The following is a 25,012-nucleotide window of genomic DNA, read 5'->3' on the forward strand; positions in this document are numbered from 1 at the left end:
TTATCATTGGGTCTGTTTTTATTTCAGTCACATTTGTGCAACAGAAAAAGATTACAGGAGGCCAGGAAATTTTATTGACAACTAGGGACACAGCCATAAGAGAGGGAAGCACACAGGACTGCAAATTAAAATCCAATAGCCAGCAGGGGCCCTTTGGGCCAGGAACATTGCATCCTGGGGTCCTCATATTCTCCCACCACACACAAAACTGGGCATCCAGGGGAGGGGGGAGTGGCTCTGGTGTCCCAGAGAGTGACAGGATATATGATGCCTCATTATGAACAACAGCATAAGGAGGTGAACTGGAAGGAAGGTCCGTCACTGCCTGAGACTATCTCCTCCTCTCAGAGCCAACACCAGGTGGAGAACTGAACCACCTAGAATCTTGTAATCAGCTGCTGTCTTCTCATCATTCCTACAGAGGGGCAAAAGAAGCATTAGAAATATCATCTGGAATAGGTGTTCTCTCTCTCTTTTTTGGGGGGGGTCATGCTGGGGATCAAACCCAAGGCTTCAAGCATGCTAAACTAGTGTTATATCCTTAAGCTGCTAAGTTACATCCTCTACATCCACAGCCCAAAAAGTTTGTTTGTTTATTGATACTGGGGATTGAACCCAGGGGCAATGAGCTACATCCTCAGTCTTTTTAAGACAGGATCTCACTAAGTTGCTTAGGGTCTCATTAAATTGCTGATGCTGGTCTCAAATTTACGATCCTCCTGCCTCAGCCTCCTGAGTTATTAGTATTACAGGCTGAGCCAGTATGCCCAGCTAGAACAAGGTTTCTTAATCTGGGTTTCATGGTTCTCTCTGGGAAGTCTGTGAACTTGAATGAGAAAAAATTCAACCTTTATTTTTACTAACCTCTAACTATTTCTTTTAATTTTGAAAATAGGAAAAAAAAAGTATAAAAACTCATAGTAGCATTGGCAATGTAAGTAACTTGTTAACAACAGAAATTAGATATGTCCATATCATATTACAATGTTTGCAGGTATCTTGAAAATATTTCAAAATTACAGCAGTTATTAGACCCACTACTAGATCTTATTTATTATTAAAGAAGCACATGTTATTATACCACATTTGTTTTCATAATTTGATAACTGTAGTTCAATATAATTAGTTTCCTTTCCAATTCCACATATTTTATTCTATACTAAAAAAATTTATCTGTCCTGAGAAGTACTCTATAAGCTTTATCAAACCACCAAAGGGTTCAAAGCACCAAAAAAATAATTTAAAAAAGAAGGGCTGGGATTGTAGCTCAGTGGTAGAGTGCTTGCCTAGCATGTGTGAGGCCTGGGTTCGATCCTCAGCACCACATAAAGATAAAAAAAGTAAAATAAAGGTTAAAGGTACCATATCCATCTACAACTACCAAAAAAAAAAAGAGAGAGAGAGAGAGAGAGAGAGAGCGAGCGAGCACAAGAAAGAGGCAGGCCTGACCCATCTCAAGCACTTGTCCCCACTTCCTTTTCACATAACATCACTTTACCCTAACTTTCCCTCCAAACTCACATCTGTTTGCCACTGTAGATGAGCCGCTGCTGTTGTGGGGGAATTCCCTCTTTCTCTTCGACACGCTCCTTGATTCGCTCCACCTTTAGAGAGCAAGTAGTCAGAGGCTTCTTGAGGAAAGAACCATGGAAATGGAAAGAACAAGAACTATACAGATAGCATGACAGCAAATGGACTAAGTTCATAAGCCCACTCAAAGACACAGGCAAGGAGAAGGGTGTTGGGCATACATCACCTTGTCTGTGGGTTCAATATCAATCTCAATTTCCTTTCCAGTCAGCGTCTGAAAGGCAAATGTTGTTATAAGTCCTATAATCCAAAATATAATTTATCTTCTAGGTAAAACAGACTGTCCTATTCTCTCTTGACTTCTAAGAGATGGACATTCTCAGCAAGGTTGCTTTGGAGAATCAGAAGGCTTTGATCATAACTGTATTATCAAACAGTTTTAGGCTGTGGATGACTTTGGTAGGGCAAGATTCTGTGAACCATTAGATCCTCCTGTTTCCACAAGCCATCTCCCTCTGTCCCCTCCACAATCCAAATCAGTAAGAATATTGTTTTGTTTTTTATTGGATGATACAAGAATGAGAGGTATTCTAAGTATTCCTTCAAGTCAGAAAGACTGCTCCAGAATAAATATCAACACTAGAAGTCACCTTTCAGATATTTCAAAGACTTCTCTAGGATACCAGAAAGTCCTTTATTTTTTTTCTCTCTCTCTTTTGGTATGTGTGTGGTACTGGAAATTTAAACCAGGGGCAACTACCACTGAGTCACATCTCCTATCCTTTTTAATTTTAAAATTAAATTTAATTTTTTGATGCTGGGGATTGAATCCAAAGGTGCATTACCACTAAGTTACATCCCCAGCCTTTTTATCTTTGAGACAGGGTCTGGATAAGTTGCCGAGGCTGGTCTCAAACCTGACCCTCCTTCCTCAGCCTCCTGAGTTGCAAGAATCACATCTATGTATTTGTCATCAATCTGGCTATGTAAAGACTCTTCAATTAATTACATTTCTAGGTTACCAACTTGGAGGAAAAATTTGGGCATGTATCCAGAGGCACATGTAAGGTTTATTGCAGTGACATTTGTGAAAGCATATCACTAGAAACAGCCTAGTAAAACCTGTTATAAGAAAACTGTCAGAGAAAGGGGAAGTACAGGGGATTGAAATGGAGCAAATCATGTTATATGCATTTATCAATGTGTCAAAATAAACCCCACTATTATGTATAAATGATTTGCACTAATAAAAAACACAAAAAATTAAACAATGGTACAGCTATACAATTATACATTATATAATAAGGAAATATCTAAATGATGTATAATTCTTTTTTATTAAAGATTTTTTTTTAATTTATTTTTTAGTTTTAGGGGGACATATACCTTTTATTTTTATGTGGTGCTAAGGATTGAATCAGTGCCTAATTCATGCTAGGCGAGCACTATACTGCTGAGCCACAACCCCAACCCCATAAATGATGTATAATTCTTTAAAGAATGTATAATTACATAACATTTTCTATATGCAGACACATGTATATGCACAAAAAAAAGAATTAGAAATATACACACCCCTCTTAATTGTGATTATTTTTTAAAAAGGGCGGTGGTTTGAGAGAAGGCTTTATCAAGGGTAACTCTCCCTTTATCTCTGTTTAAATTTTTTATAAAATTATATTCCTTTATCACATAAATACTAGTTAATATTGTGGGGGTGGGGTACGGGGGGGAGAACCCAGGGACACTCTACCATTAAGCTATATCCCCAGCCCCTTTTATTTATTTATTTATTTTTGGGTAACAGGGATTGAACCCAGAGGCACTCTCCCACTGAGCCACATCACCAGACCTTTTAATTTTTTATTTTGAGACATGATCTTGCCAAGTTGTTTAGGGCCTCAGTAAGATGCTGAGGCTGGCCTCAAACTGGCAATCCTCTTAATTCAAACTCCCAAGTCACTGGGATTCTAGGCATGCAGCACCACACCCAGCTGTGATCCAGGCTTCTTAAAGTGAAGATTTTACAGCCAAGAAACAATTAAGACACAAAAAAAGAACAAACCAGCACACAAAGAAGTGCCATATTGAATATTACTGTCCAAATACAAGAGACTATGACAAAATGCTATGGTGAGTGAAAATTAACGATCAATGTAACCTGAATGAGGTAACATGCCCACAAGAATAGCTAAGAAATGAGATCAGTAGAAACTGGCAAGGGTTCAGAGAGAGTGAAATGTTCAGATATTGCAGGTGGGAAGGCAAAACAGTGCAACACTTTGGAGAACTGTTTGGCAGTTTCTTTTCAAAGTTATATATACCTACCACATGGCCGAGTAATTCTATTCCTAGGTATTTATCCAATGGAAATGAAAACATTTATCCACAAAAAGACTTGTATAACAATGTTTACAGAAGTCTTATTCATAATAGCCAGAAACTGGAAACAACCCAAATGCCTATCAACAGAAGAATGGATAAACAACTATGATATAATTATCTAATGGAATACTATTCAGTATTAAAAAGGAACAAATTGTAGATACACATTACAATAGATATAATACTGAAAGAATCTAGACACAACAATTATATATTGGCCAGGCATGGTGACATATGCCTGTAATCCCAGCTATGTGGGAGGTTGGCAGGATTGAGAGTTTCAGCCTGGCCTAGGGAATATAGTAACCCTGTCTCCAATAAGAAAAAAAAAAAAAATTATCTATCTGTACCATATCATTCTATTATATGAAGTTCTAAAACAAGCAAAACTAAAGTACAGAACTTTCTGGGGTGGGGGAAAGGGATGAAAATGTTTTAAAGCTTGTAGTTACATGGGTTTATATTACTGTTAAAAATTCACTGAACTGAACCCTTAAAAACTGTACATTTTATTTATCTTTTTTTTTGGTACCAGGGATTGAATTCAGGGGCACTCAACTACTGAGCACCATCCCCAATCCTTTTTGTATTTTATTTAGAGACAGGGTCTCACTGAGTTACTTAGCACTTCGCTATTGCTGAGGCTGGTTTTAAATTCATGATTCTCCTGTCTCAGTTTCCCGAGCCACTGGGATTACAAGTGTGTGCCACCATGCCCGGCTGAATATAATTTTATTATATTAAGACAACATGGATGAGAAATGAATGAGAAAACAAGTTAAGATTAGTAAACACAGCTGCCAGAGTAATCTACAACAGGGAAACCAATGCCAGATGTGTGGTTAGGGAACAATATGATCAAAAGAAGCTTAAAGAAGACCTCTGTACACTATGGTTTTGGTACACCATGTCTTGGTTTAGACTATACACTTTAAAGAAGGAATGGAAGTAAGAAAATAGAACTTTCACAGAGAAACAAGGATTTAAGGCTTTGGGGGTTTTTTTGTTGGTGTTTTTTTTTGTACTGGGGATTGAACCCAGGGATGCTCTACAACTGAGCTACATCCCCATCCCTTTTTAAAATTTTATTTTGATACAGGGACTCATTAAGTTGCTGAGGCTGGCCTCAATCTTTCAATCCTTCTGCCTCTGCCGCCTAAGTAGCTGAGATTATAGGTGTGCATCACAACACCCAGCTAAGGATATATGTTAATGAACCCCAGACCTGCAGGAAAGTAATGTGATGGGAAAGAAAAATAATGCATAAATTGGTTTCATATGAAAAATGAAGTACTATAGAAGAGAAATGATTCTAAAGAATTGTGTTCCAGATACGTGATAAATCAAGGGTATTAACATACGAAATGGGTCCTAGAGAAGATGACTTATGATAGAAGATGATGTGCTTAAATTAGGATCACGGAGATTAGGTTATAAGATTTAAATCAGGAAGGATTTAATTGTAAAGGATTACAGAAAGATATGGATGAAATCAGTTAACCAGTTACTGACTTCAGTTACACAGAAACAACAATTGAAAGGTGGATAATTCACAAAGGAACCCCCACAAAAGCTATCATTTACATAGTAATTAATATCGAACAAATTGCTCTCATGTGTTTAATATATAAAGAATGAAGTAAACAAAAAAGAGATGGAGGACAGAGATCTGATAGGAAACAGAAGGCAAAGTGTGGCAGGGAAGGAGACTGGAAATTTTAAATGACTGTAAAAATGGATTTAAAAAAAGGTAAAATCTACAACCTTGATAATCAAAGTATAGTCTTCAGATAAACAGCAATCATCATTTCCTGCTAGAAGACTCTCATACTCCATCCTAGTCCCACAGAATCATAATCAGCATTTCAGCAAGACTCCCCGGCTATTCTAATGCACTTTGAAGTTTGAGAAGTCCATTTGGAACACAGTAGTTTTTAAACTGTAGGTCTTAACCCACCAGTGGATAATGAAACAAACTTAGAACTAAAAATATCAGAAGGTATCACTCACAGAAAGTTGTTTGTGTTTAATATTAAAACTTCTTAGTGTGGGTTGACATTTTAAAAAAATGAAAAAACATTTAACAAAAGAATAGTAATAACCCTCTTCTTTGGACTAGGAGGACATGAAAAAGCATGAGCATTCATCCTTAGTGCTTCTAAAAATTGTGACAGTGAAGGACTAAGAAACACATATGAATAGTAACACATGCGTGTAATATATATATAAAAAAATGAAAACAAGCTTCACAAAACAATACCCTTATCCAGCAGTATACCTTGATCTTTTCTTTTTTTAATGGTGCTTGCGACCCACAGAGTTGATTTTAGGTTTCTAAAAAGTCTGAAAAACAATGATTTTCAACATGCTCTCTGGCAAGAGATAATTTGGAAGGACTAGAAGAGAAGCTTAAGAATGGCTATGACGGGGGCTGGGGCTCAGCGGTAGAACGCTGGCCTAACACATACAAGGCCCTGGGTTCGATCCTCAGCACCACATAAAAATAAATAAAATAAAGGTATTGTGTCTATCTACAATTTAAAAAGAATGGCTATGACATATTGTAAACATGCTAATAAGCTGATGAAATAAGGACAGAATTACTAAGCTATAAAAAGGCAAACTAGTGTTGAACTGTGTCGATTGCAGGTTTTTTTTTTTTTTTTTGTCTCTGGCTAAAAGAACAAAAGAGAAAATAAGAGGAGTTAAAAATTGGTGAAGAACTACCACAGGAGATGAGAGATGAAAATAATGAAGACAGCTAGTACCAAGAACTAAGAAACCGTAACTACCTGCCTCAGTCAAGAAAGCGATACACAGCTCAGAAAAGCAAAAGACGACTGAATCCCAGCTCCTCAAGAACGGCTTACACACATCTCGGCAATCACCAGCAAAGGCTTATAGTCTACAGCCTTTGGGAGACCTCCAGTTTTCTCAAGCTAATGTTTCAGCACTGTGCTTGGAGATAGCCTACATTAGGGGCTGCGAGCAGCAGATAACCTGGGCATGAAGAATGGAGGGCAGAGCTTTTCTCAAGAATCCGGGGATAGGGGTGGCAAGCTGCTGCTAGACTTTCTCTAGACAGAGCGGGTTCGAATGAAGCGAGACCCTAGGGTCGTCAGGCGGGGCCAGCCTCCAGCTCTCAAAGCCCACCCGGGTCCCCCTATTTCCCATGACCCCTCGCGCTGAGCCCCGAGGCTGTCAGCACTCTCCAGATAAGGCGTGGTTTTCCTTCCCCGCTTTTCCCGTAAGACGCAGCGGCCGGCCCAGTACCACTGAGTCTTGGCAAGCGTGGAAGTGCTCCCACCTTCACTTTAATTAGCATCTTCTTCCCAGATTGTGGCTGCAAACAGATAAATTGCTGCTTCTCCCGCTGCGGTCGCCGCCGACGCTTCCTAACACTCCGCTTGTGGGAGTCACTTCTGCTTCCGGGTCACCCTCTGGCCACACCCCCCCCCCAGTTTCTACAGGGTTTCCGAAAGGCTCACGAATGCTCCCGCGCTTCGTTTCAGTTGCGTTGTAAATAAAATAACGCAGCCGGATTAAGTGTAGCAGAAATGACGCTTTCCTAATTCTGAGAATCCTTAAGGAGTCAAGGCTAGCGGAAAGCTGGGGCAAAACGAACTACTTCTCCCATCATGCCAGAAAGCCGCTCTGCTCGTTGCACCCTGGAAGTTGTAGTTTCCTGCCGCTCAGATCCAACGGCAACTTCAGTGTGTGAACTCTGTTACCCAGAAGGCCTCGCACGTCCGCCCCCGAAGGTGGAATTCCTCGATTAGTTGTCTTACCCGCAATTAGCGGAACCTGTTGGCGTGACCCCACAAGGCTCAGCGGGGCTGCACGAGGCTAGTAGCTAAGCTAGGGGAGTTTCGGTCAACTGACACCAAGGCAACAGGAAGTGAGTACCCCCATGCCGGAAGTTGATTGAAACCTTCCCATTTCTTCTCCCTAAATCTGACTCCTCTTTGCAGGGGTGGGTAGGGAAAGTAGCTGGGTAAAGTGAACACTCCGGTTCACCAACCCAATTCTATCCAACAATCTGTAATTGAGATGGAAGCATCGAGGCCAGGACGAGTGCCGGCGACCTGCTTCAGGGCCCAAACCTTGCCTTAAAACCCGACCTTCCACGACTTAAGCCAGGAGAGATGCACCCTGTCCCAGCCACATCAGGACATTAAGGCCCAAGGGAATATTGATTCAGATTCCTCCTGACTTCCTACCCTCCAATACTCAGATTCCAGACCCCGCCATGCCTCATATCGACAATGACGTGAAACTAGACTTCAAGGATGTTCTTTTGAGGCCAAAACGCAGCACCCTAAAGTCTCGAAGTGAGGTAAGCCAGCTTTGTATTTCCTCTTTTTTAACCCTAAGCTCCTGGACAGAAGCAGGAGCAAGAAACTCCCTGGTCCTTGTCCTAATGTGTTTTCCGGATGAATAAAATACTGTTTTCTGTTCACATCTGCAGGTGGATCTCACAAGATCATTTTCATTTCGTAATTCAAAGCAGATGTACAACGGCGTCCCGATCATTGCTGCTAATATGGATACTGTAGGCACCTTTGAAATGGCCAAGGTTCTTTGTAAGGTAGGTGTCTAGTTGCCTCAATGGCTATAGAAGCGTTTGCATCCCTCTCCCCATTCTCAGTTACCTCTGGCAAATAGCAGTTAGGACGCTCTATTTACTGTTTTCTCCAGTACTAAGGCCCCATTATCTGATTATTTAAAAGGGCTATCTGAGCCGGGCGTGGTGGTGCATGCCTGTATTCCCAGTGGCTTGGGAGGCTGAGACAGGAGAATCTCGAGTTCAAAGCCAGCCTCAGCAACTGCGAGGCGCTAAGCAACTCAGCGAGACCCTGTCTCTAAATAAAATACAAAATAGGGCTGGGGATGTGGCTCAGTGGTGAGTACCCTTGAGTTCAATCCCCGGTACCAAAAATAAATAAATAAATAGATACATAGATAGATAAATAGATAAATAAATAAAGGCTATCTGAACTAGTGAGATTCAGAGTTAAATTTTGCCCTCCTTTTTTTTTTTTTTTCTGTACCAGCAATTGAACTCAGAGACACACTGTCACTGAGTTACATTCCCAGCCCTTTTTGTTTTTCATTTTGAGAAACTAAGCTTGCCTCACTAAGTTGCTTAGGACCTTGGTAAGTTACTGAAGCTGGCCTCAAATTTGTAATCCTCCTGTCTCAGCCACTCCAGTTTCTGGGATTACAGGTGGACACCCCTGCACTGGGAAATTTTGCCCCAGTTTTCTGATAAATGAACAGAACTTTTTTTCCTTATCTTTATACCCTTACCAACTTTTCCCACCACCCAGGTTACCTGCTCCTAATCACAGGCATCCCTTCAAAGACACCATTATTCATAACACTCAGCATTCACTGGTTTAGTCTAGAAACTAAATACAGGTTGAACATTCAAAAATTCTTAAATAGAATATTCTAGGGAGAAGCAGCTTATTACTTTTATGTCTACTTTTCTTTTCTCCTTTTTTTTTTTTTCTTCCTTGTAAGTCCTAGGTTCCTGGGAATTTCTGGGATATTCCCCAAATGGAGTGTTTTTTTTTTCTTTTTTCTTTTTAATTTTTTATTGTGGGTTGTTCAAAACATTACAAATTTCTTGACATATCATATTCCACACTTTGATTCAAGTGGGTTATGAACTCCCACCTTCACCCCATACACAGATTGCAGAATCATATCAGTTACACATCCATTGATTTACATATTGCCATACTAGTGTCTGTTGTGCTCCGCTGCCTTTCCCATCCTCCACCCTCCCCCCTCCCCACCTCTCCCCTCCCCTCCCCTCCTCTCTACCCCCTCCACTGTATAACCCTGAGGGTCTCCTTCCATTACCATGCAATTTCCCTTCTCTCTCCCTTTCCCTCCCACCTCTCATCCCTGTTAAATGTTAATCTTCTTCTCCTGCTCTTCGTCCCTACTCTGATCTTAGTTACTCTCCTTATATCAAAGAAGACATTTGGCATTTGTTTTTTAGGGATTGGCTAGTTTCACTTAGCATAATCTGCTCTAATGCCATCCATTTCCCTGTAAATTCTATGATTTTGTCATTTTTTAATGCAGAGTAATACTCCATTGTGTATAAATGCCACATTTTTTTTATCCATTCGTCTATTGAAGGGCATCTAGGTTGGTTCCACAGTCTTGCTATTGTGAACTGTGCTGCTATGAACATCGATGTAGCAGTGTCCCTGTAGCATGCTCTTTTTAGGTCTTTAGGGAATAGACCAAGAAGGGGAATAGCTGGGTCAAATGGTGGCTCCATTCCCAGCTTTCCAAGAAATCTCCATACTGCTTTCCAAATTGGCTGCACCAATCTGCAGTCCCACCAGCAATGTACAAGTGTACCCTTTTCCCCACATCCTCGCCAGCACTTGTTGTTGTTTGACTTCATAATGGCTGCCAATCTTACTGGAGTGAGATGGTATCTTAGGGTGGTTTTGATTTGCATTTCTCTGACACCTAGAGATGTTGAGCATTTTTTCATGTACTTGTTGATTGACTGTATGTCCTCCTCTGAGAAGTGTCTGTTCAGGTCCTTGGCCCATTTGTTGATTGGGTTGTTTGTTCTCTTATTGTCTAATTTTTTGAGTTCTTTGTATACTCTGGATATTAGGGCTCTATCTGAAGTGTGAGGAGTAAAGATTTGTTCCCAGGGTGTAGGCTCCCTATTTACCTCTCTTATTGTTTCTTTTGCTGAGAAAAAACTTTTTAGTTTGAGTAAGTCCCATTTGTTGATTCTAGTTATTAACTTTTGTGCTATGGGTGTCCTATTGAGGAATTTGGAGCCCGACCCCACCGACTGTAGATCGTAGCCAACTTTTTCTTCTATCAGACAGCGTGTCTCTGATTTGATATCAAGCTCCTTGATCCATTTTGAATTCACTTTTGTGCATGGCGAGAGAAAGGGATTCAGTTTCATTTTGTTGCATATGGATTTCCAGTTTTCCCAGCACCATTTGTTGAAGATGCTATCCTTCCTCCATTGCATGCTTTTAGCCCCTTTATCAAATATAAGATAGTTGTAGTTTTGTGGATTGGTTTCTGTGTCCTCTATTCTGTACCATTGGTCCACCCGCCTGTTTTGGTACCAGTACCATGCTGTTTTTGTTACTATTGCTCTGTAGTATAGTTTGAAGTCTGGTATCGCTATACCGCCTGATTCACACTTCCTGCTTAGCATTGTTTTTGCTATTCTGGGTCTTTTATTTTTCCATATGAATTTCATGATTGCTTTCTCTATTTCTACAAGAAATGCCGTTGGGATTTTGATTGGCATTGCATTAAACCTATAGAGAACTTTTGGTAATATCGCCATTTTGATGATGTTAGTTCTGCCTATCCATGAACAGGGTATATTTTTCCATCTTCTAAGATCTTCTTCTATTTCTCTCTTTAGGGTTCTGTAGTTTTCATTGTATAAGTCTTTCACCTCTTTTGTTAGGTTGATTCCCAAGTATTTTATTTTTTTTGAAGATATTTTGAATGGAGTGGTTGTCCTCATTTCCATTTCAGAGGATTTGTCGCTGATATACAGGAATGCCTTTGATTTATGCGTGTTGATTTTATATCCTGCCACTTTGCTGAATTCATTTATTAGCTCTAATAGTTTCTTTGTAGAGCCTTTTGGGTCTGCTAGGTATAGAATCATATCATCTGCAAATAGTGATAATTTAAGTTCTTCTTTTCCTATTTTTATGCCTTTAATTTCTTTCGTCTGTCTAATTGCTCTGGCCAGTGTTTCGAGAACTATGTTGAACAGAAGTGGAGAGAGAGGGCATCCCTGTCTTGTTCCAGATTTTAGAGGGAATGCCTTCAGTTTTTCTCCATTCAGAATGATGCTAGCCTGAGGCTTAGCATAGATTGCTTTTACAATATTGAGGTATGTTCCTGTTATCCCTAGTTTTTCTAGAGTTTTGAACATAAAGGGATGCTGTACTTTGTCGAATGCTTTTTCTGCATCTATCGAGATGATCATATGGTTCTTATCTTTAAGTCTGTTGATGTGGTGAATAACATTTATTGATTTCCGTATATTGAACCAGACTTGCATCCCAGGGATGAATCCTCCTTGATCATGGTGTACAATTTTTTTGATATGTTTTTGTATCCAATTCGCCAGAATTTTATTGAGGATTTTTGCATCTAGGTTCATTAGAGATATTGGTCTGTAGTTTTCTTTCTTTGAAGTGTCTTTGTCTGGTTTAGGTATCAGGGTGATGTTGGCCTCATAGAATGAATTTGGAAGTTCTCCCTCTTTTTCTATTTCCTGAAGTAGCTTGAAAAGTATTGGTATTAGTTCTTCTTTAAAGGTTTTGTAAAATTCTGCTGTATACCCATCCGGTCCTGGGCTTTTCTTAGTTGGTAGTCTTTTTATGGTTTCTTCTATTTCCTCAATTGATATTGGTCTGTTTAGGTTTTCTATATCCTCCTGACTCAATCTGGGCATATCATTGACTTAAGAAATTTATCTATGCCTTCACTATCTTCTAATTTATTGGAGTATAAGGATTCAAAATAGTTTTTGATTATCTTCTGTATTTCTGAAGTGTCTGTTGTGATATTGCCTTTTTCATCCCGTATGCTAGTAATTTGAGTTCTCTCTCTTCTTCTCTTCGCTAGCATCGCTAAGGGTCTGTCGATTTTGTTTATTTTTTCAAAGAACCAACTTTTAGTTTTGTCAATTTTTTCAATTGTTTCTTTTGTTTCGATTTCATTAATTTCAGCTCTGATTTTAATTATTTCTTGCCTTCTACTTCTTTTGCTGTTGTTTTGCTCTTCTTTTTCAAGGATTTTGAGATGAAGTATGAGATCATTTATTTGTTGTTTTTTTCTTTTTTTAAGGAATGAACTCCAAGCAATGAATTTTCCTCTTAGAACTGCTTTCAATGTGTCCCATAGATTCCGATATGTTGTGTCTGTGTTTTCATTTATCTCTAAGAATTTTTTAATTTCCTCCTTGATGTCTTCTATAACCCATTGATCATTCAGTAACCTATTGTTCATTCTCCAATTGATGTATGCTTTTTCCTTCCTTCTTTTATCGTTGATTTTCAGTTTCATTCCATTATGATCAGATAAGATGCATGGTAATATCTCTACTCCTTTATATTGTCTAAGAGTTGCCCTGTGACATAATATATGATCTATTTTTGAGAAGGATCCATGTGCTGCTGAGAAAAAAGTGTAACTGCTTGATGTTGGGTGGTATACTCTATATATGTCAATTAGGTCTAGGTTATTAATAGTGTTATTGAGTTCTATAGTTTCCTTATTCAACTTTTGTTTGGAAGATCTGTCCAGTGGCGAGAGAGGTGTGTTGATTATGGTATGGTGGTCTATTAGACTCTTGAACTTGAGAAGAGTTTGTTTGACGAACATAGCTGCACCATTGTTTGGGGCATAAATATTTATGATTGTTATGTCTTGTTGGTGTATGGTTCCCTTAAGCAGTATGTAGTGTCCCTCTTTATCCCTTTTGATTAACTTTGGCTTGAAATCTATTTTATTTGATATGAGTATGGACACTCCCGCTTGTTTCCGAAGTCCATATGAGTGATATGATTTTTCCCAACCTTTCACCTTCAGCCTATGTATGTCTTTTCCTATCAAATGCGTCTCCTGTAGGCAGCATATTGTTGGGTCTTGTTTTGTGATCCATTCTACTAGCCTGTGTCTCTTAATTGGTGAGTTTAAGCCATTAACATTTAGGGTTATTATTGAGATATGGGTTGTTCTTCCAGCCATATTTGTTTATTTCTGTTACTAAACATGGTTTGTTTTCCTCTTTGATTATTTTCCCCCCCTTTACTGTCCTACCTCCCACTGTTGGTTTTCATTGTTATTTTCCATTTCCTCTTCCTGTAATGCTTTGGCGAGGATGTTTTGAAGAGATGGTTTTCTAGCTGCGAATTCTTTAAACTTTTGTTTATCGTGGAAGGTTTTAATTTCATCTTCCATCCTGAAGCTTAATTTCGCTGGATACACAACTCTTGGTTGGAACCCATTTTCTTTCAGTGTTTGAAATATGTTATTCCAGGATCTTCTAGCTTTCAGAGTCTGTGTTGAAAGATCAGCTGTTATCCTGATTGGCTTACCCCTAAATGTAATCTGCTTCCTTTCTCTTGTAGCTTTTAAAATTCTCTCCTTATTCTGTATGTTGGGCATCTTCATTATAATGTGTCTAGGTGTGGATCTCTTATGATTTTGCACATTCGGCGTCCTGTAGGCTTCTAGGATTTGGGATTCTGTCTCATTCTTCAAGTCTGGGAAGTTTTCTCGTATTATTTCATTGAATAGACTGCTCATTCCTTTGGTTTGGAGCTCTGTACCTTCCTGTATCCCAATGACTCTTAAGTTTGGTCTCTTAATGTTATCCCATATTTCTTGGATGTTCTGCTCATGGTTTCTTAACAGTCTTGCTGAGCTGTCTATGTTCTTTTCCAGTTGAAATACTTTGTCTTCATTGTCTGATGTTCTATCTTCTAAGTGTTCTACTCTGCTGGTAGTATTCTCCATTGAGTTTTTAAGTTGGTTTATTGCTTCCTGCATTTCTAGGATTTCTGTTTGTTTGTTTTTTATAACCTCTATCTCCCTGTATAGTTGATCCTTTGCTTCCTGGATTTGTTTGCGTAATTCATTGTCGAAGTGATCTTTCATTGTCTGATTTTGCTGTTTAATGTCTTCCTTGATACTCCAGATCATCTGAAGCATGTATATCCTGAATTCTTTATCTGACATTCCATCTGCTGCAGCTGTTACCTCTTCTAAAGTTGTGTTGACCTGCATTGCTTGTGGTCCTTTCTTTCCTTGTCTTTTCATACTGCTTGCGTATCTTTCCTGCAGGCGCGGGCGGCGGCTCTGCTCTCTCCTTATTCCAATTGGGGTGTCGTGGCTACCACGCCGGCAGGTCACTGGGCCTGTTCTGGGCGCTGGTGGCGGCTCTGTTCTGCCCCTACTCCAATTGGGGTGACGAGTGTACCACGCTGGCAGGCCACGGGGCCTGATCCGCCGGTCGGTTGCAGGTTTGCCTACCCTGCAGGCGCGGGCGGCGGCTCTACTCTGCCCCTACTCCAAATGGGGTGACGTGTCTGTCGTACCGGCAGGCCACTGGGCCTGTCCCGCTGGTCGGTCGCAGATCTGCCCACCTTTCGGGCATGGGTGGAGGCTCTGCTCTGCCCCTACTCCAATTGGGGTGTCGTGACTACCCCGCCTGCAGGACGCTGGGCCTGTTCCTGGCACGGGCGGCGACTCTGCTCTGCCCCTACTCCAATTAGGGTGGTGTGTGTACCACGCTGGCAGGCTCCTGGGCCTGATCCGCCGGTCTGTTGCAGGTCTGCCTACCTTGGAGGTGCGGGCGGCGGATCTGCCCTGCCCCTCCTACCACGCCTGCGGACCCCTGGGCCTGATCTGCAGGTTGGTCACAGGTCTGCTCACCCTGCGGGCATGGGTGGCGGTTCCGCTCCGCCCCCCACTCCAATTGGGGTCACGTGGCCATCACACCGGCAGGGCCTGATCCGGGCATGGGAGAAGGATCTGCTCTGCCCCTACTCCAGTTGGGGTGACGTATGTACCACACTGGCAGGCCACTGGGCCTGACCCGCCAGGCTGTCACAGGTCTGTTTACCTTGCAAGCGCGAACGGCGGCTCTGCCCTGCCCCTCCTACCACGCCCATGTACCACTGGGTCGCGGGTCTGCCCACCTTGCGGGTGCGGGTGGCGGCTCCGCTCCGCCCCCACTCCAATTGGGGTCACGTGGTCACCACGCTGGCGAGCCGCTGGGCTTGCTCCGGGCGCTGGAGGCGGCCCGGCTCCTCCCCTCTGGCTCGACGGCAAATTGAGGAGACTCGGGTGTCTGTGCCTCACCCCCCCCACCAGGAGACCAACTGTTTATGTCGCCGCTGGTATTGATGAAGTTCTCTCTTCCGCCGCTTTCTGATGACATCAGATCTCTGCCATGTTGGTATCCTATGCGAATGGCATTATTTCGTTCCCCTTGCTGGGCAACCAAAGCAACGGGTGAGTCCTTACCGGCCCTCAGCAGGACCCGGACCGAGAACCAGTTTCCGCGGGCTCCTAGCCCCGGGCCAGGGAAGTTCCGGGAGCCGGAACTCGGCCGCTCCGTGCTCGGTGTATGCTCCTATAAGAGTAGGCTCCAAGAAGCAGTCCCCGCGGGCTCAGTTCCGGGATCCGGAATTCGGCTGCTTAGTGCTTGGTGTATGCTCTGATAGGAGCAGGGTCCAAGAAGCAGCCTCCGCAGGCTCCGCAGCCCTGGGCCAGGGCGGTTCCGGGAGCGGGAACTCGGCCGCCCCGTTCCGCCCGCGCTCGGTGTTCGCTCCGATAAGATCAGGTTCTAAGAAGCCCCCAGGCACTGAACCCTAGCAATCTATCTGCAAGCCGCAGGCGAATGGCAGCCTGAAATTACCTGTTCTATGGCTGAATGAGCTGCGGTCAGTCGAAAACAGGGATGGTGACGTCAGCTTTCCAACATGGTGGCTGCTGGCCTCCTCTGTGGTCTGACCGGTGTGGAGAACCAAGATGGACCGCTTCCTTCCCCGTCTCGAACCCAGAATTCAGCCCTGAGTACGGTGCTTGCACGGCTGGCAGAAACTGCAGCGCTGTATCCCTGCGTCGCTATCTCCTCGTTTCCCAGCGCGCGCTGCAGACTCTAGCCGCGGGGCGATTTGCTGAATAAGCAGTGTTACCCTCCGTGCGACAAACCTCTCACGTTTGAGTCCCGGTAGCCGATCCTCGTGCGATGGAAATCCTTCCTCCAGGTTCCGGAGCACCCCACTATTGCTGGAAATTCCTAACAAGATAGCCTTTAGCCGTCCTGACCTGTCATACTCCCACACAGTGAAGCAGCACACGGGGGCAATGCACTCCCCTCGCCGCCATCTTCCTAAATCGGTTTTTTTTCTTAAATGCAGGTTGTTCACTTTGAAAATGGAAGACACTGCTCCTGTCAGTAGTATTACCTGCCTCTGTACTTGTTAGCTGAGAAGGTTACCTGGACACTTTGAGAATACAAGCACTCTACTGGTCAATCCACGTAACCATAGTTGATGGATTTTGTTGCTGATTGTGGTTCTGTTAGCCTTAAAGAATCCATCTTCCTGTTTCAAATTGCTGTCTCTTTGTGGAATGTCTGTTGTTATTTCTCTGAGATTGATAGTTATGCAGTTTTATTATTTTTGTTGCCTTTCTAACTTAACTGCTTAGGAATCCTGCTGTTACCCATAGTCTGCTTTCCCTGACCAGTAGACTTGGGGAATGATAAATCTGACTGGAGATTTAACCAGCATGCTGTAATACATGAACCTTGTTGGAGAATGTCTTAATACTTTATGTTGAGACTGGCTTTTCAGTATTGCTGATGAGTACTAAAGTCAGATTTCAGAGACAGAGCCAAGTTTCCTAATAATTATGAAAAGGTCGGATGCAAGCAAACATATTTTTCTAGATTATGTTATATATTAGATGTATTCATGCCACACTAGGCTACTGCATCTCCAAGGCATGTTGACCTCCTAGAGCAACTTAATCAACATATTAACAGTGTTGCTGAGAAGGTAGAATTTAATACCAGATTTTAGCTAGATGGTATTGATGATCATCTCTAAGTATAGCACTTTCTGCTGCTAGCTGATACATGACTTCCTTGCATTTCTGGTGCATTGCAAGATTTGTGCTGTCTCATGTCTGTTTGCATGTTTGCACTTTTAAAGCACAAACACTGTGTACAGTGGTTTTTGTTTTGTTTTGTTTCTCTCAGTATCTGGGATTGAACCCAACGGTCATGCTGTATCATTGAAGTACATTTAAAAAATTTTATTGAGACAGGGTTTCACCAAGTTGCCCAGGCTGACCTTGCACTTGTGATCCTACTGAGTCAGTCTCCCAAGTAGCTGGGATTACAGGCATGAGCCTGGCCACGGTGGCTTTTGAATGGCTTTCTCAAAGTACTGGGACATTGTCATTTGTTGAGCTAGAGAATATAAACCTGATAAGTCATTGTCTTACAACTTGGTTGACTGAAATAGACTTTTCTTGTCTATGTCCCCATCAAAGAATACTTGTCCTTACTCCTGAAGAAATAAAGGATGGTATGGCCCCTTAACAGCTCCACTAAGCTTAAGGCTTTACTTTTTGTGGGCATCTGTACTCACTGAATTACTGCTGGCAAGTGAATCAGAAGATACTAAAGACAGATTTAGTACTAGAGTACTTAGGAGGAGGGACTGTGTAAGCGCAGACAATCACTGGCTCCATCTAGCCTCTTCATGGTTCCTACGTATCTCCTACTTGTGCCCTTACACCAAGAGCTTGTCTTTCTCACCTTTTAGGTCAAAAGCAATGTATATGCTAGCTGGTGAAATCCAGATGACTCAGTACTTTAGTAGGAATAATTAAATACTAGTTTCATGTTGAAAAAGCCCTACTGGAATTTGTAGGGATAATAATGGTCAAACTCAAATCCCAGCTCAGCCAAGAACTTGTTTTCCTTCCAAACTCCAATTGTTTTTTTCTCTCAGAAGAGTATAAAGATCTATTTTTATAGAAAAAGATCCTGATAATGTTTTCTCCTTTCTGAATGCTTCTCTTCCCAGTTCTCCCTCTTCACTGCTGTCCATAAACATTACAGTCTTCATCAGTGGCAAGAGTTTGCTGGCCAGAATCCTGATTGTCTTCAGGTAACACTGGGCCCCTCTTACTCCCTTCCTTGTCCATTTTCCAGGGAACCATTTTTGGCTGCCAGGAACCAACCCTCACCCTTTACCCCTTTGGTCACTAGATCATCTCTGATAATATAATGTCACAGGCTAGTCTAATGCTTCTCATGTCAGTGACCGTGTTTCTTCTACAGTATCTGGCTGCCAGTTCAGGGACAGGCTCTTCTGACTTTGAGCAACTGGAACAGATCCTGGAAGCTATTCCCCAGGTGAAATATATATGCCTAGATGTGGCAAATGGCTACTCTGAACACTTTGTTGAATTTGTAAAGGATGTACGGAAGCGCTTCCCTCAACACACCATCATGGTATGTTTTTATTATCCTGTAGTTGTTACCTTCCACTCTTTTTCTTAACACTTCATTTGTTACATCAATTCATTTTTCTGTTACATTATGCTATTTCGAGTCCACATAACATTACTGGGTGATTGATTATACCATGATTCCAAGTCTAAAATGTTTATTAGCAGTGCAATATCTCCAATCCTTGATTTAGTTTTTGTAAATCCAGTGTCCTTGATATCACTCACAAAACCATGATGGAACATGTATGCATTGTACATTACTCTGGTACATATACATCTGCCCATTGAAATGGACAATCACATAAAAGGTATCACAGGAAATAATGTTTAATTTTTTTACAAGCTTGTGGAGGGGATGACAAGAACCCATTTCTTTCATAGCATTGAAGGTCTCTGCTGACCATCAAAAGCAAATACAGTTGGGAGGAGTATTTAGCCTACATTACCATGTCTTCCCCTTTCCCTGAAGCCAGAGAGGTTCTATGACAGAACAGGGTATGTTGGAGATAAATCTACTCTTAAGTCAGATCTGAGTTTGCTCTAGTAATTTCTTTTGCTGCACTGAACACTTCTTCATGCCATCTCACTTCTCCCCTGTGGGTCATACCACCTTGCTGCCTGAGATAGTAAAGTGCATCCTGGACCCTGGCTTTACCCTCATTTCAACAGTGACACCAGTTTCCACCATTGCTCCCTATCTAGCTAGCTTAGTATAGAGAGCAGGGTCCTTTGAAGTAGCTAGTGTAGAAGCCCTCAGAGGTCCCAACATAGGGAACCTAGGTATCCTTTCTTTGTATTAGTCTCTCATAATATGAAGTCATAGTCCAGGCATGCCATCTAAGAGCAAATAAGCTTGTGTCCATTTCTGACCATAAGGATGTTCTTATTTTGACTGCTCTGTCCCAGGCAGGGAATGTGGTAACAGGAGAGATGGTGGAAGAGTTGATCCTCTCTGGGGCTGACATCATCAAAGTGGGAATTGGGCCAGGTAAGCTATTTCATTGAGGCCAATTCACAGAGTGAATTCACTCTCACCTTCAGTGGCAAATTCACAGAGTGAATTCACTCTCACCCTTGGCATGTTCTTCCTAGGTTCTGTGTGTACAACCCGGAAGAAAACTGGAGTGGGGTATCCACAGCTCAGTGCAGTGATGGAGTGTGCAGATGCTGCTCATGGCCTCAAAGGCCACATCATTTCAGTAAGGCCCAAAGTCTTAGGGTATGAGGCTGCCAATAGGTTTTCTGCAGTATGGAGGCTCTAGTAGATATGGGTCAGGACTCTTGAGTGCATGTCAGTTTTGAAGTGGACTGTTGGGACATCGCTGAGAGCGCTTGGAAAATCCATGCTGTCTGTTCACTGTGCTCTTTATTTTGCAGGATGGAGGTTGCAGCTGCCCTGGGGATGTGGCCAAAGCTTTTGGTAAGGAGTTAGGGAGGGCACAGAAGAAGGATCCTGTAGAAGAGGATGTATTACCTCTCAGGATCTAGGGTCAGGGTAGGAGAGACTCAGGAAGCCATTCAGATTCTCTCATAATATGAAGTAGTGACCCTGAAGCCTGTGGTGTCGCCTGGGGTAAGCCAGCAGGAGAAATCCTGAGACTAATTTAGATGCTCCAAGTGTGAGCCAGGGCCATCTGTAAATTCCTGAGCCACTGACTCTGAAGAATGGGACTATAAGCCTGCATTTTCTGCTTTTCTTCTTCACATTAAAATGAGACTACTATTCTTGGGAGACATGATGTTTTACTCAGATGGAAGCAACAAAACAAAATGATGAGAAGACAGTGAAAGCAGAAGTTGGGCAGGGAATCTCCAGAGGCTATTTTAAAAATCTTGAGGAAATCAGGCCCAGAGGAATAAACTAGGTCAAAGCAGGCCTTTGTGGATATGGGTCAGAGAGAAAAACAGTGCTGGGAAGATGCTGGAGACATTGTCAGGACTGAGAATTTGGCATGAGTTGCTTTTGAAGGGGGGCCATGTGGGCATCTTGGCCAGAGGAATCTCTTTCCTACCTCTTTGATTTTGGCAGGGGCAGGGGCTGACTTTGTGATGCTCGGTGGCATGCTGGCTGGGCACAGTGAGTCAGGTGGTGACCTCATTGAGAGAGATGGCAAGAAGTACAAACTCTTCTATGGAATGAGTTCTGAAATGGCCATGAAGAAGTACGCTGGTGGCGTGGCAGAGTACAGGTATGTGTGGAGGACCAGAAGCTGAGGGTTCTTGGAGAATGTGACTGCATAGTATGGTGGCAGAGCTCATGGCTGCTGGAAAATGGATGATATAATTCTTAGGAGGAAAAATGGTGACATGGTGTTATAGAGACAGAAGAGTCATTGAGCTTAAGGAATCTAGAATAAGAAGGTAATAACTTTTTTTCCTATTTCAAGGGCCTCAGAGGGAAAGACAGTAGAAGTCCCCTTTAAAGGGGATGTGGAGCATACCATTCGTGACATCCTAGGAGGGATCCGATCTACATGCACCTATGTGGGAGCAGCTAAGCTAAAGGAGTTGAGCCGGAGAACTACTTTCATCCGAGTCACCCAGCAGGTGAATCCAATCTTCAGTGATGCACACTAGACCTGAGTATTTCTGCCTGCTCAAGGCACCAATACTTCGCAAAAGGGTTTCCCAAATGGGTTTCTCACCCATTCTAACTACTGTGGCAGTGCATTTAACAGTTCCCATTGTCTTCCTCCTGAGAGCTCCTGTAATAACGCTATACTTCTCTGTTTGTACACACAAGATGCCCAGAGCACTTACTGGGGAGGAAGTGAGGAAGAATACAGTCTGAAAATGAAGTAAGATAATTGAATGGGTATCTGGGGACCCAGCATCCTGAAGATGAAAAGATACTGATTAAATCATAAATGTTCTATATGGCCTTGGTCTGGATGGGGCAGGCTTTTGGAATTATGTCTTATTAATCAGGTTCATTAAATGAAATCTTTAAATATCTAAAAAGCTCAGAAGTTTATATTTGAGATAACTCAATAAAAAGAGGTCTCACTAACTATAAAAGAGATGCTAAAGCTTTCTGCACAAGGCTGACATCTAGGTGTTGCTTCAAAGTAGGAAGGTAGTGATTAGCATTGACCCAGTGGTATTAAAGACAGTAAGTATTATTCCCACAAAGTGTTTTCATTCTAGCGCCACCACCCCCAGGTGAATTGGCAGAATGAGAGTTTATAAAATATATTCCAGCATTAGGCATATATTTTCAGAACAATAAAAAGACATTTCTCTTCCAGGCTCTCAACTTCTGGGCACATCTGAATAACACTTTCTAAGGGAAGTAAAATGGTAGGGATTCTTCCAACTCTAGAAACCTGGTTCTATGTCTAAGAAATGACATCCACTGACCTACAGAAGTCCTTCCTCACATCAAGAGTGTTGTAACAAATCTAAAGTTTAATTATCAAGCATCACAAAGTTTTTAGTAATGTAGTCAGACAATCCAAGCCTGGTTTCCACTTCATTCCCACCAAACTGCCTAAAGACCAAGGAGGAAGAGGGCATTCCAGTGCTATCACAAGGGTGTAGAGCTGCCTAGGTGGTCACAGGAAGCAGTGGGCACCATATTGGGGCCAGAAGTGGGGAGATATTCACAGAAGGTAGGAATCAGAGTGTCAAACTTTGCCTTCTGAAAGTTTTCCAGAAACTCCTACAGAGAAGGGAGCAGGAGATCCTATTGTCGAAAAACCATCCCCTAAATCCTCCGTATTCTGAAGCATGTGGATTTTTCAGGCTTGTTCTGCCCATCCTTTTCCCTAGCTTTCTGCTCCTTCCTACTCACCTTTCCTTCTCTCTGGCTATTTTCTTCCTCATCAGAGTCCAAAACCAAGTCTCCTATGGTAATGACAGAGTTGCACAGAGATGGGGAACACACTGGAGGAAGGAAACCAGAATCAAAATACTCCTTCTAGGTGAACAAAGTTTCTGAAAAGTATCTAAGAAAACAGACTGTCTAAGCAAAACCTGACTCAGCTTACCTACCTGGATTCTTGGCCCTAGGAGGTGATAATGATAGTCTCAGTGGGTCAATATAGCAATCCAAGCAATTCCTGAGGTAGAAGCAAGCAAAGAACAGTGTGAAAGAAAAGTAAGTAAACAGTGTGGTCCTACTAGGAAGAAGCAAAGCTAACACTCACTCTTTTTGCTCTGAGGCAGATAAGTCAGCAGGGTTCTTTAGAGCACTTTCCCCCAGGATCTGAGATGGACTCTTAGACTTCCCCATGATGGCTGTTCTTGTGCCCACAGCATCTGATGGGTCCACTGTATGAATTCCATGCTCTTCCCTGCTGTCAGATTTAGATATGACCTGGGTTGGTGTGCCCAAATTTCTAAAGGGGAACAGCATGACCATTGGACGCTCCTTATGGCCTTCCCTAGCAGATGTCCATTGGGACCGGGTTCTTCGCTGGCCCAGAGGAGCCAAATTGAAGTGGTGGCCTGCCAAACGTTCTGGGTGCTTCCTTGAAGCTGGTCCCTGAGGGCCAGGCTTGGCTTTTGGCAGAGGACTATGGGGTGCTAGTGCCTGTTGCAGAGGAGGATTTTGTTCCATCTCTGTCAGGTTCACTGAATCAGAAACAGAGCACTCTGAAAGAGAAAATGAGGCTTCTTATAAAGAGAATAGATAACTGGGCATGGTGGCACATACATGTAATTCCAGCAACCTAGAAGGCTGAGGAAGGAAGATCACCAGTTCAAGGCCAGCCTCAGCAACTTGGTGAGGCCCTAAGTAACTTTGTGAAGCCTTGTCCCAAAATTTTAAAAAGGGCTGCAGATGTAGCTCAGTGGTTAAGCACCCCTGGGTTCACTACCAGTACCAGAAAAAAATGAATAATAGATAGTAACAGATTAATTTGCTCAGGTTCCTTATGCTTCAGGCCCACCTAACTTCAAGTTGACTGACTCAAAATATGTCATACTAAATACCACATCCACAAATAGCTAATTATCCCAGGTGGTACTAATACCTGGAAGTGGCCACCCCATGTCCACACCATATTGGCTCAAGGCAACAGAAGAGGTGATAGAAACTCCAGGCTGCATCCAACTCAGCACATCCTGAAGCTGTGGGCAGGAAAAGAGGCATAAAAACCAGTCCTTGATACAATAATCCCACCCCACACTCTGTCCTTAAGTGTTTTGCTCCAACAAAACCTGCTGTGTCTGCACTGAAGGCAGTGCTTTTTCCAGCTGACACATGTATTCAAAAAACAGCTTTTCCATGGCATCCAGAAAGGGTTCCCCATACTCTTGTTTAAGTTCCTACAGTGGAGAAAGACAAGCAGGTCAGAAAAGGATGACAGAAAATAGGAACAACCACTTAACAGCCTCCAAACTACCCAGTCTCACCTGCAGCTTTGAAGCCAAATCTACAGGGACCTCTGACAGCTGCTTCACCTGCTGGCAAAAAGTCTCCTGTGCCTCCAAAATCTTCCTCAGATCCTGCTTTGTCTGTTGATAGGAAAGGCAGAGAAGTTGAGGGCAACAGGGGCAACTTTTAAGTGCAACTGGACTTAGGGCTTGTTTGCAAGATTTACTCACAGCTTTAGGGTCCCGCACTACAAGTCCAGATTCTGGGAAGTGATGATTCAGGGCATTCAGGACCTGGGGCCAAGGCCGGCCCTGAAGGATCAGCTCCACCACCACCTGCAGGATACTAAGCTCAGAATACCCACTCGGGACAAACCACTCTTTTCCAACTGGTATTCCCCCTGTCCCCCAACCTTCGGCCCTCTCAGATCTTCCGTTCCGCCCCAATACCTTGGCCTTTAGGCCCATACAAAGGCGTTCATGGTGCCGGTAGCGAACCAAGCCTGGAGCAGCAGCGCGCAGGGATCCCAAAAATTCTAGTACTCTCGGAAAGTGCTCCACGCTGCGTTGGCGCACTACTTGCCAGCTGGCTGCCGCTGCGAAGCGCAAAGTAGCGGGGCCGGCCCCCGGAGGCGTGGCCATGGCCCCGTCTCCGCCCCAGGGCTGTTCCTTCAGGCTTCTACCACCTTGGAGAGACTTCCCG

At 42.8% G+C, this 25,012-nt stretch overlaps 3 protein-coding genes across 12 annotated transcripts; 1 reads left to right on the top strand and 2 right to left on the bottom strand.

Moving 5' to 3' along the window:
* Window positions 1–51: 51 nt before the first annotated feature.
* On the bottom strand, window positions 52–7,379 carry Nedd8 (NEDD8 ubiquitin like modifier). The gene is made up of 4 exons (XM_046465282.2): window positions 7,223–7,379; window positions 1,757–1,804; window positions 1,522–1,604; window positions 52–415 (listed from the first exon to the last, which is right to left on the bottom strand). The coding sequence occupies exons 1-4, from the start codon at window positions 7,238–7,240 to the stop codon at window positions 319–321; spliced, it is 246 nt and encodes an 81-aa protein (XP_046321238.1). The 5' UTR covers window positions 7,241–7,379; the 3' UTR covers window positions 52–318.
* A 269-nt stretch (window positions 7,380–7,648) lies between these two features.
* On the top strand, window positions 7,649–21,863 carry Gmpr2 (guanosine monophosphate reductase 2). Its single transcript, XM_046465278.2, has 10 exons — window positions 7,649–7,813; window positions 8,150–8,251; window positions 8,384–8,503; window positions 18,561–18,644; window positions 18,818–18,991; window positions 19,897–19,978; window positions 20,083–20,189; window positions 20,368–20,410; window positions 21,020–21,179; window positions 21,378–21,863. Exons 2-10 carry the CDS (start codon window positions 8,165–8,167, stop codon window positions 21,565–21,567), a joined length of 1,047 nt encoding a protein of 348 aa, XP_046321234.1. The 5' UTR covers window positions 7,649–7,813; window positions 8,150–8,164; the 3' UTR covers window positions 21,568–21,863.
* Tinf2 (TERF1 interacting nuclear factor 2) lies at window positions 19,129–24,951 on the bottom strand. Of its 10 annotated transcripts, none has more exons than XM_046465270.2 (9): window positions 24,760–24,951; window positions 24,541–24,645; window positions 24,349–24,450; window positions 24,154–24,261; window positions 23,967–24,063; window positions 23,139–23,586; window positions 22,984–23,051; window positions 22,784–22,875; window positions 19,129–20,386 (listed from the first exon to the last, which is right to left on the bottom strand). In XM_046465270.2, the coding sequence occupies exons 1-9, from the start codon at window positions 24,949–24,951 to the stop codon at window positions 20,357–20,359; spliced, it is 1,242 nt and encodes a 413-aa protein (XP_046321226.1). In that variant the 3' UTR covers window positions 19,129–20,356. The 10 variants fall into 10 exon arrangements, with proteins under 10 accessions (XP_046321226.1, XP_046321225.1, XP_046321228.1 ...); XM_046465269.2 differs by having other exon boundaries at window positions 19,129–20,443; XM_046465272.2 differs by having other exon boundaries at window positions 19,129–21,251.
* Between the last annotated feature and the right edge of the window lie 61 nt (window positions 24,952–25,012).

This window comes from Marmota monax, unplaced genomic scaffold (assembly GCF_021218885.2).
Source record: "Marmota monax isolate L192 unplaced genomic scaffold, Marmota_monax_Labrador192_F-V1.1 WCK01_AAM20220418_F8-fsc00079, whole genome shotgun sequence".
Lineage (NCBI taxonomy): Eukaryota > Metazoa > Chordata > Mammalia > Rodentia > Sciuridae > Marmota > Marmota monax.